The sequence below is a fragment of the Terrapene carolina genome, unplaced genomic scaffold (genome assembly GCF_002925995.2).
Source record: "Terrapene carolina triunguis isolate 2854851 unplaced genomic scaffold, T_m_triunguis-2.0 Scaffold517, whole genome shotgun sequence".
Classification (NCBI taxonomy): domain Eukaryota; kingdom Metazoa; phylum Chordata; order Testudines; family Emydidae; genus Terrapene; species Terrapene triunguis.
In genome coordinates this window covers 1372934-1384650 of record NW_020664868.1, presented here as the reverse complement: position 1 = coordinate 1384650, position 11717 = coordinate 1372934, and the positions used below count along the sequence as shown (strand labels likewise).

Here is an 11717-nt window from a genome sequence, read left to right as displayed (position 1 = left end):
CATATAACCAGCCTCCCAGCCAATTAGAGACCCCTCTTCCCATATAACCCGCCTCCCAGCCAATCAGGGCCTCCTCTTCCCATATAACCCGCCTCCCAGCCAATCAGAGCCTCTGTCCCCCCATATAACCTGCCTCCCAGCCAATCAGAGCCTCCTCTTCCCATCTAACCTGCCTCTCAACCAGAGTCTTTCCTTCCTCCGCCGCCTGCCTCGGAGCCAAGCCGAGAGCCTCTTCCTCCTTCATCGTCGCCAGAGACGCTGCTGGTTTTGTGCTGGCCACGCGGCCCCTTCCACCTCCCCGCAGCGTCCACCGTCACCACAGGCTGGGCCCCCCTGCCAGGGGCAGCAACCTACCTGCCATGCTGGTGAAACCACACCGGGGCCAGCGCCAGGGGCTCAGAACCTACAAGCCGGCTCCTGACAGCAGGAGTTTTGTTTTTTCCCCCCCAAGCCAATCGGGAGACTTTTTTAAACCCAAACACCCTCACCCCCTCGTTTTGGGGTTGTTTTATTGCACTTTGGGCTGTCTGCTTTCCAATCCAGTAGGGGCTCATTTGGGCCATGTATTGCAGCTTCTTCTCACCACCACCAGGCCTGGAAAGGTCTTCCTGTTAAAAACGAAAGCCAGTATTTCAGGAGAGTGTCGTGACTCCAGGAGCGGGGACTTGAGGAAAAACACCAGGTAGCAGCAGTGTTGACAAAGCGTTGCCCCAGCTCTTTGGCCACAGCGGTCGAGCCCCTGGATTCCTTCTCCCTGCTAATCTCTAGCTCTTTTCATCTGGAGATCTCAAAGCACTTTACAAAAAGAGGGCAGTACCATTATCCCCATTTTATAGAGGGGGGAAACTGAGGCACAACGAGGCAAGTGGCTTTCCCAAGGCTACCCAGCAGGCCAGCTGCAGACTTGGGAACAGAGCCCAAGTCTCCTGGTACCCACTGCGTAGAGAGGAAGTTGCTAGAGGTATAAAGTAGCAGCAATTCTCCCAATGAGAACTGACCGGAACTCAAAATTTCCATTGGGTGGGAAATGTTGACATTTCAAATTTGGTTTCATTCCCAGTTAGAAAAACAAACATTTTCACAGAGCTCTGGGAAACAAGAAAAAACAGTTTGGGAATTTTCATTTGGCCCCTTTAAATTTCATTTTGAAATATTCTTTTCCATTTCAAGATTATTTTTATTATTACAATATATCATAATGAAGGCCCTTCGTTTTTGGTTTTTAACCAACAAATCCCCAGCTTTTACAAAAGCTATTATGCAGTTTTTACTGATTTTTTCACCCAAAGTTTAGACCGCTCAAGTACATGAAAATACTGATTACGTTAAGCAAATCCAACCCATTACAGCCGGTAGATGTATTGATGTTAAAAACAAATTAGTTGAAGTGTACATGCAAGGCTGTCTGTCTAAGTAAGGCGGTGGAGAGGAAGATACACACACATGCATATATGTATTTACTGTTAATGTACAGTTCATGAAATAAACCATGGTATTAAACTGCTTTCACTTTCAATACTCTTCTCTGGTTGTTGCTTTTTTTCCGTCCTCCATCCCCCTATTCACTCCGATATTTACCCAGAAAAGTGTGAAGTTAATTTTTTGCACCGTTTAATTTCTGTCATAAACACCTATAAATTCCCAGGAAATTTTAAACAGAATAAAACCTGAAAACAAAGGGCCTTTGTCATAATATGCTATCTCCTGCTGATGTGTCCTAAGAGATATAATCATAATATATACCAATAGCAGAAATATTCCATTATTTTTATTTTACTCTAGTTTTAAAATCATTAAGAGCAGCTGCAACTTAGCCTTGCTTGAAACATCTTATCTCCTGTTGGTGTTGCAATAAAACATTTGACACTTTGGGCTGTGTGTGACTCAGACATTTCAGTGTCTGAAAACTATTTGTATCTCTTGAATCTGGCTCTAGCTGATCAGAACGATCCCTTTCTGGCCCTATAAATCTAGGCAGCTCGAACCAGCACCTCCAAACCCCACCACAGAAGGAGGGGAAAACATTTAAGAGTCACTTTTGCTAAGATTTAATATACAACATACACTTTTAAATAGAACATTCTTCTCTGATTCCATTCCCCCCTTTTTAATTTTTTTTAAATACACAGAAATTACAATATTGAATATACAAATCTGATAAAATACTTAAACAAGGAAAAAAGTTAGATTGGCAACCACAAAAAAATTATTATTATTTTAATATTAACTTTTTTTCTTTGTTTGGTTGGGTTTTTCTCTCTCTGCCCCCCTCCGCAATTTTTTATATATAAAATAGCATTAAAAGAATCTCATTCCAGCAGTAATATACACCCTTCTGTATTTTGGTAGGCTCCCTGCTGTATCGGCCCCAAGGTTATCATCGGGTTATTGGCACACACAGCTTTGCCAGGTTTTATACAGTTACGATTTGTCTTGTTTCGTTTTTTGGGAAGGTTTTGAAAAAAAGAACAAGGATGGAGAAATGGGAATAGGACCCAGTGTGCTATTGAACACTCTCAAATCCTGCCAGGCCAAGCCCCAATCTTGTTTACATTGGGGTAAAACTAGGGTCACTCTATTGGGTCACATGGACAGTCGGGTCAAACCAAGCGTCTTTCTAGTTCATTCTCTTGTCTCCAATAGAGGCCAATAAATAGCTGATTCAGAAAGAGGTGCCCCCTACGGGTAATTATGGCATAGCTGGCCCCTAGGGTCTGAAAGTCAGAGGTTGAGTCATGCCCTATAGCATGAGGTTTTATAGCCCTGCCAAAACGCTTGGTTCTTTTAAAGATATTTAATATTCTAATGCTGGGTATAGTTATCTGTATAAACATCCAGTCGTTTTTTTGAAGGATGTTAAACTTTGGCCTCAGAGAACTTGTGGCATTGAGTTCCCCAGGCTAACTGTGCAGTAGGTAAAATAAATACGTCCATGTATTGGTTTTAAGGCTGGGAATTTTCAAAGGAGCTGAAGGGATTTAGGTGCCAGGCTCCCATTGTATCAGGCACCCCATTCCCTTAGAAATAGCCCAGCCTCAATTTGCTGCCTTTCTGTGGTTACTCCTGATTCACACCAGCAGACAACACTGATCCAGAGTTATCCCTCGTTTATACCACTGTAGCGCCACTGATCTAAATGGAATCACTCCGGATTTACACTGGGGCAATGCCATTGATCCAGATACTCCTGACTTACACCACTGTAACTCCACTGATCTGAACTAGTGTGACTCCCGATTTAAGCGAGAGGAGAATCTGTGCTAGCAGATGTGGAGGGTCCCAACCTGCCCCCACATCAGACTGGTTTTCTGCCCCACTGTGCGCTGCAGGGACCGCCCCCCCGCCCCCTCCCCAAATCAGTTGTCCGACTTAGGGGAAAATGAGAAAAGTAAATAAATAAGAGGTGGGGCTTGTTGTGCCCAGTGGGAAGGCTGATGCCTCGTCCCGGTGGGAGGTGGGCTGAGCTCCATCAAACTCGTGTCACACAGGGGGCCCCGAACAGCCAGCATGGGGTGGGGGGGAGGGTAATGACTCAGCTGGGGTAAGGCTCCGAGGGTCCCACTGGTTTCTGGTCCTGGATTTTCTTTGCTTTCCCCTCCCCTCCCGCTGATTGTGGGGCCCCGGGCCAGAGATCAAAGTACTTTCAGGCAGCTCTGCTTCACCCCCACTGGATTTGGAGAGATCGGCCCCTCTGCTCCACACTCACTGGGTCCCAGGGCAGGGTCAGCCCCTGGAGACCACACCCTGCGGCTTTGCATGGCCTAGTCTTAAATGTCTCAAGAGGGCTCCTGTCCCGTCCCTCAGGGAGGCTTGATAATGATACTTCACTGCTAGGCAGCGCAAACAGGGAGGTGGAGGAATGGTATGAGACTAGAGGGACATCAGGATTAAGTGACCTGCCCAAGGTTATAGAGCAAGACAGTTGCAGAGCTGGGAACAGAACCCAGGAGTCCTGACTCCCAGTCCTTTGCTCTAACCACTAGACCCCACTCCCCACCCAACACAGAGAAGAGAATCCAGGAGTCCAGACTCCCAGGCCCACAGATCTAATCCACTAGATCATCCTGCCCCCCCATTACCAGAATTGGGAATAGAACCCAGGCGTCCTGGCTTCCAGCCCCCCTGCTCTAACCCACTAGATCATACCCTCTCTCCGATTTGGGAAGAGAACCCAGGAGTCCTGACTCCCAAGTCCAGTACTTCTTCCACCCCGAACTCTAGGCAGTAATAAGCTAAGACATCCCAAATGGGTTTAGTACAAAGAGAGAGAGAGCAGTGGCCGCACGGCTCCCATTTGCTTTGGACCTGGGCCAGCACCACGACCCCACGTTACAACAGCTTGTAAATAACAGTTTCAGGATCTGACTCCCCTTCCCGTCCTGCCCCAATGACAGGGAGGCCAGGCGCGACCCTGGGCTTAAGAAGCTATGATCTAGGTATACTCTGCCCTGCCACTGGTGCCAGACATGACCGGGGAAGGGGGTGTCACATGGGGAGCTGCAGAAAACCCTTCCCTAACTTCCCTGGAAATTGTAGCCCACCAAACACTTCAAAGGACCCAGAAATAAACCACGGGAACTGTATTTGGGGGTGAGCATGGGGGACAAAAATTGGAGGGATGCTGCAGCTTGTGTACCCTGTAAATCGAACCCTGTCTGCCTGTTGTCCTTGTTAAAAGGACACCTCAGTATTGTGCAGTTATAAAGCTGCAGAATCTCGGACCGTGCTCCGGTGGAAAAATCATGTTGCGGGCAGTTCCACAAGTTAACAAACTTCTCCCCATGCAGTTTACTATATAATACAGCAGGGAAGGGGTTTTTTTTTGTTTTTTTAAATATGGGCATTTTCAGCACAACTTAGTTTCTCTTGCTCCCTGGACTCCCTCCTGAGTACAAAATAAAAATCCAACGAGTATCCATTTACGATATTTTCTTTCCTTCTGTTGTTCTTTGTATTCCTTTTTTAAAATTGAAAAGAAATCCCTGTGACTCAGCCAGGCTGGGTAAAGGAAGGAGGGGGTTACATAGTCTATTGGTTCCCCCCCCCACACACACACATACAAACAGGTGTGTGGACACAGCTGGATTGGGTGAAGGAGGGGTTAAATTTTCTTTGTGGCCCCCCCCTCAGCTAGGAGGAAGGGAGAGGGTAAAACTGCCCCCCCATGACCATCTACCTATCTCTCCTGAGACTGTCGTTGGTTCATTTTGTTTGTTTTCTTTTTCTTTCATTTCTTTTTCATTTCTTTATTTTTTTATAAAAAAAAGGACCCAAAATGTTGAAATTTTAAAGGAAAAAAAAAATAATGAAACTCACCGGCCACGCCCGACACTCGGAATAAAACCGCCTAGCTCCTCCCCCTCCAAACACGGGACACGGGGGGTGGGGCGTGCAAGAGAAGGGGGAAATCAGCCCCCCTGCCGCCGCTTAAGACTCTGCCTCCATCTCCTCGCCTCTCTTCCCCCCCAGCCAAGCCAAGAAGAGCGCCGCACGCCGGCCGGCTTCACCGCACGGCCTTGTGTTTCCCACCACAGCAGCCGCAGTGCTCCCCGCACCAGTGGCAGGCGCGGAGCGGCAGGTAGCAGCACATGCAAGGCACGACGAGGGAGAGAGCCACCAGCGCCATCCAGCGGACGCAGAAGTGCGGGTGTCCCAGGTCGCAGGAGCAAGGGTCCGAGTACTCGCCCTCCGAGTCCGACATGCAGTGGTAGAGCATGCTCTCGGCACACCACATGCAGGTGAGCTGGTAGACGCAGCGCCCGATGGGGTCCGGCGCGTCCTGGCACTGGCCCCGCCCGTTCTCCTCGTGGTTAAAGACGTCCCGGCAATAGACGCAGCGGGAGGGCACGGCGTCTTCCTCCGAGCCCGCCCCGCCGCTGGCCCCCGGCTCCTTGGCGTGCTTCTGCTTGGGGGGCGAAGGGGCGGCGTGGATCCGGCAGGACGGGGAACCCTTGGGGTCTCTGAGGCGGCCCTCGACGCCTCCGCCGCCTCCCCCCGCTGCCGGGAAGCGGCGCTCCTTGCTGCCCTTCTCGAAGTGCACGCACATGCCGACCTTGTCGGGGTCGGCTTCCCGCTTCTGCACCGCCGCCCGCCTGTAGTCCTCATATCCCTTGCTCACCCACAGGTCCTTGCACGGGTTGATGCTCTCCAGCTCCTCCTCGTCGTGCAGGGTCACGTGCTGCAGGGGCTGGGTCTGCACCTGGGGCAGGGGGAGACATAGGACAGAGGTATAGCCTGCACCGTTCTCCCGCCTCAGCCTCGTTAACCTGTGGGACTCGCCACAGCAGGACGTCACTGAGGCCGGGAACCGAAGGACCAACTCTGGAGCCAGCAGTACAGGGCTCTTGGAAACAGAACCCAGGAGTCCTGGCTCCCAGCCTCCCTGACCTGCTCTAGCCACCAGACCCCACTGCCCTTCTAGTGCTGGGAACAGAACCTAGGAGTCCAGATGCTGTAACCCAAAGATCCCACTCCCATAATCTGAGAGCTGGCAGAAGAAAAGGAAACGTCCTCAGGCCCTGGGCAGAAGCCCTCTGCTGCAGCCCCAGTCCACCAAGCCAAGGGCGTTGCCAACAGCCCAGCTGCCCATCACATCCCCTCCCTGTGCCCTGGAACTTGGGGGCCCCTATCCGTAGGGAACAGATCCCTGCACCATGCAGAGGGTGCAGACCAACTCTCAAAGCTTAGAGCAGCAGATCGAGATCAGGGCCCCGTTGTGCCGGGCGCTGCCCAGACCCCGACCGAGATCAGGGCCCCGTTGTCCCAGGCACTGCAGACACACAGAGTGAGAGACTACCTCTACCCTGAAGAACTCCCAGTCTTAATCGACAAAGGGTTGGAGAGAGAAAGGATTATTACTCCCATGTCACCCTGGGGAAACTGAGGCATGGAGTGATGACACAGCCCATCTCACATAGGTGATTCTGCGGCAGAGCCCCAGCTCAGCGCGCTAACCCCAAGCCCATCCTCCCTGTGCACAACAAAGACCCCCAGATACCAGAGATTTTATTAACCCTGCTTAACTCAGACACTCTACAAACAGGTGGGAAAAAAGTGCTCTCTGTTAAAGATCACTCTCCCCCGCAGAAGAGTTTCTCTCTCTATCCATCTCTTTCCTCGGGCTACGCAGCGCCCGTCCCCATCGCGCCCAGGGCCACGGACCCCTGCCCCTCCCCGCCCAGACCCACCTGCCCTCCCTGGCTGGTTGGCGTCGACCCCTGGGCCGTGCTGAAGGCAAACTCCTCGGAGGCGGGCGAGCGGATGTAGCAGCTGGAGGAGGACTCGCTAGTCACAATGGTGATGTGTTTGGGGAGCATTTCCTTCCGGCTGTTCGAGGAGGATTCGCTGTCCGTGTGCATCTGGGGACAAAGGCGGCGGCTGTCATTGAGAAACAAGTGCCCCATGGCGCAGCGCCCCCTAGTGCTGCACAGGGGTCAGCACTGACTCTGCGGGCAGAGCGCCCCCTACTGAGCCCCCACCCTGCAGCCCAGTGCCCCCTAGCACCGCATCGGGGCCAGCACTGACCGGGAGAGGAGAGCGCCCCCACCCTGCTGCCTGCAGCACCCAGCTGTTCCTCAGAGGTCTCCTTTCTAAACACTGACCATGCCACGTGCTGCTTGGCATGCACGGCCTGCCATGATCCCAGTGTAGGGAGACCGCTGGTCAAGCTGGGAAGGGGTCTGTTTTTCCTAGCACTAGTCCAGACCTTTATCAGCCAACATCTCCCTCTTGGGCCAGTTGTCCCCCGGCTTGGGTCCCTATGTTCCCTGCTCTCTCTGGGACCCCCCCCCCACACCTCCTTGTGGGAATGGGGACAATGGAAATTCACAACATCTGCTCCCAGCTGGTACTCACACCCCACCCTGGGCAGGGGAAAACATGGAATCAGACAGGAAGTTTCCCGGAGCAGAATGGCATCACGAAGGACTTTCACAGATTTTAAGGCCTGTCTCACTTATTTAGATTGTGGGCTCTGTATGTTTGTACAGCACCTAACGAATGGGCTGCTTTTCTGGCTGGCCCTAAAACCCTGTTGGAATCTTATTCTATAGATTATTAATCATGTTTATTACAGGATCGTCACGCAAGACTAAAGTGTCTGTTGAGTCAATGTGAAGTGATGGGAACAGCCTCAAGCCCGGCTGAGAGCGCTTTTTGTTCAGAAGATCACCAGGTCCAATCATCCGTGGGACACGGGGTCTGTGACCATCTCACTTTGAAGTTCTCCGTCACTTTGACAGCGAGGGCTTTCAGCTGCTAGAAATAATGTGTAGATTTCAAGGCCAGAAGTTTATCTAGATCATCTAGTTTGAGCTGCTGGATAGCACAACCCAGAGAACGGCCCCAAAATAATTCCCGGAGCAGATCTTTTAGAAACACATCCCAGATTGATTTAAAATTGGTCAGTGATGGAGAATCCACCACAACCCCTTGGGAAATTGTTCCAGTGATTAATTCCTCTCATCCTTATAAATGTACACCTTATTTCCAGTCTGAATTTGTCTAACGTCAGCTTCCAACCACTGGGTTGTATTCGACCTTCCTCTGCTAGACTGAAGAGCCGATTATTAAATATTTGTTCCCATGCAGGTACTTATAGACTTCACCTTCTCTTTGATAAATTAAGCAGATTGAACTCCTGGAGTCTATCAATATCAGGCAGATTTTCTAATCCTTTGATCTCACTCCTGGCTCTTCTCTGATCCCTCTCTCATTTATCAACATCCTTCTTGTGTTGTGGGCACCAAAACTGGAGGCAGGATCCCAGCAGTGGTTGCACTAGTGCCAAATACAGAGGGGAAAGAACCTCTCTGCTCCTATCGGAGATTCCCGTTGATGCATCCCAGGATGGCGTTCGCTTTTTGGGCTGCAACGTCGCACCAGAAGCTCGTGTTCGGCCGATTATAATAAGAGATCATTAGATCATCTAGTCTGACCTGCACTGCGCCCCGTTACGCCCTGGAATGGGCCTGGCTTTCACTTCCAGCCGTTGGTTCTGCCTCTGTCCGCCAGACCAAGGAACCCTTCAGCATCCAGGAGGTTCTCTCCCAGAAGGTACTTCTGCCCAGTGCTCAACTTACCAACCCTGCGTCGTCCGTCCCGTCGGCGTCATCCTGAGACGAGGAGGAGGAGGAGGAGGAGGAGAGAGAACCTGGGAAGGGAAAACAGAGGAAGGTACATGAAAGTCAGTCCCCCCCAGGAAGGACGCGGGCCCAGTAAGGCGTCCGGTTACTGGGGGCAGAGCTGGGAAAAAGCATTCAGTGCTGGGAATGCAAAGGACCTGTGTTGGGGTCTGTCCAGGTAGGACCCCGGGGCTGGGATCCCAGGGGGGAGGGACATAAGGGCACCCCCGTTGCCTCAAGCAGGCCCAGTGCCTGGTGCTCCATCCCCACCCACCCCGCGGGGACCTGAGGGCACTAAAGCTTTGCAGCTGGAGCGACGCCTCAAAAGAAAAGGGGATGTCTGGGGCCGAGCCCTGGACCCCTGTGTGGGGGTGACACATAAACATATACGGGCGCTATCTGTCTCCCTCCAGTGGCTACGGCACGTATAGCGGTTTCTGAATCGTAGCACTAAGGTAGGCTGGGGATCATTCGCTCAGGCAGCTGACCCTTGTGCTTTTAGCTCCAGAGTTCCTGGGTTCGATCCCCACGGGGGGTGTGGGGTGTGCCAGGCGCTCTCCAGGCAGAGCAGAAGGGATGGTTCCATCCCAGGGGCAGGCAAGCGGGAGGGAGGAAATGCAAAGGGGGTCTTCTACGTGGATCAGTTTGCTTGAGGTGGCATAGCAGCAGTGGGCCAGTGCAGGGTAGTGTCCCTTTAAATAGCCGGTAAGCCCTGTAGCAGCGCTCACTGTGTTCCGGGCTGCAGAAACCAGATGGGGTTTAGGGGCAGGCGTGCTTTGCAGAGGAGTGAGGGGAGGCCGTACTATGTGTAGGGGGCCGGCGGGGAGGGGGCTGAGTGTGAATGGTGTGAATGCTGGCACCGCCGAGGGGTGACGTGAAGGGAGGACTGGCAGAGACGGGTGGAGTGATGCAGCACCGGGAGATTTAAAATCTGACGTGCAAGTGGATGGGGAGGGGGGGACACGCCGGAGCGGTCGGGGGAAAAGGACACTCCCAGGCCCGGCAGCACGGATCGGAGGGGGGCAGCGTGCCAGAGAGGAGAACGAAGCAGCCCCCAGCCAGGAGAGAGGATGGGGAGCAGAGACTGGATCGGGCGCGCGGGGGGGAAGACAGGCAGGAATCAGTGATGGGGGCAAAGGAGAGGGAGGAGTTAAGAATAACCCCCAGACCACGGAGGGGGCATAAGGAGCCAGGCTCCGGTGCAGTGCCCAGGCCTTTAGATCGCTGGGAGCTCTCTAGGGAATTGACCTGACAGAGGGGGACCAAGGGACGGCGGGGTGAGATAGAGGGAGGGGGGCTCCCATGGCGAGGCCATGACAGCAGTGCCTAGGCAGGGAGGGTTGGGAAGACAGTGTTCTCCTGCAGTGCTGGGACCTCCGGCTGGGAATCCAGGGACTCCCAGAGCTCCAGATTTGGCTCCCTCCCTCTCTCCCCTGGCTGCTCCGACATGGAATGCCATCCACCGAGGGGCAGGGACGGCACTGGGATATGGGAGCCTCCCGAACACCAACAGCCTCCCCACCCCCACCCCCTCTGGCCGGCCGCAGAGGGTTCATATCTCCATGGCACAGATGGGGGAAACCGAGGCCGAGAGAGACACGCCTGAGGTCACGCAGGTAGAGTCGGTGGCTGAGCTGGGAACCGACCCCACGTCTGCTTCCCTGCAGCCGGCTGTCTTAGCCACAGGGCCATGCTAAGGTGAACTCAGGTCGCTTCCAGCATCAGGGTTCGCTTGGTTCTGACCAACGCCCCTGGGGGGGGAGCTGTCTGCGCCCCCCCAACCAACAGCTGCTAATGGGGGGGGCAACAGGCAGACCCATGCCACCAACAAGCACCCACATCTCCCATCAGTCCCTCCCTAAAGCCCCCCAGACCAGAACCCCCAAGGGGGAACCAGACAGGCTCAGGACCCCAGCCAGCAACACCCATGGAGCAGCCGGCCGGCCTCACACCCCCTGCATCTCTCACAATCCCTGGGCCCCGCACCCCCCTGGGGGCAGCAGGCCAAACCCTCGCCCCCTGAATCTCTGCAGTCCCGGGGCGCTGGTGCCCCACCTTCGGCGAGCTCCTCCAGGGCGGCCTGCACGCTCCGCTCGAAGGCTGCGGCATCGGCGGGGCTCTGGAAGGTCAGGCCGAACTTGCTGTCGCCGACTTTCCAGTGGTGGAAGATGGGGTTCACCTTGTTGTAGACGAGGTCCTTCTTCAGCACGCACTCCAGGATGGTCTGCAATGGAGAGGGGGAGATTAGGGGTGGGTGGGAGGCCCCCCCACAAGCTGCCCCCCCCATCCAACCTCTCCCCAGGAGTCAGGCTTACGGTCTGGTCGCGCAGGCGCTCCCCGCAGATCAGGTATTGGCGCCGCCGCCCGCCCTCCTCTGGGCGCCGGACCTTGCCGATCATGACGTGGCTCAGGCCGCCCCCGCCCATGGGCACCCATCCTCCGCTCGAGTCGTCTCGGGTCATCACCACAGCTCGCACCCGAAGCATGTAACTGCGGGGGGCACAAGGAGGCTCAGTTAGAGGCTCGGCTCCCCACACGCAGTCTGTGTGTCCATGCCATCCGTCGCACGGCCTGTCTCACGAGCACTCCATCGCA

The 11717-nt window shown here is 53.9% G+C and overlaps 1 protein-coding gene across 1 annotated transcript in view; it reads right to left on the bottom strand.

The window, feature by feature from the left end:
- Window positions 1–5503: 5503 nt before the first annotated feature.
- The window catches only part of SPRED3 (sprouty related EVH1 domain containing 3), a 14713-nt gene continuing 8499 nt past the window's right edge, over window positions 5504–11717 (bottom strand). Inside the window, exons 2-6 of the mRNA XM_024212353.1 lie at window positions 11438–11612; window positions 11178–11346; window positions 9081–9151; window positions 7188–7358; window positions 5504–6199 (exon numbers count right to left, since the gene is read on the bottom strand). Of these exons, the coding sequence (XP_024068121.1) occupies window positions 5504–6199; window positions 7188–7358; window positions 9081–9151; window positions 11178–11346; window positions 11438–11612 (1282 nt within the window). The remainder of the gene's footprint in view (window positions 6200–7187; window positions 7359–9080; window positions 9152–11177; window positions 11347–11437; window positions 11613–11717) is intronic.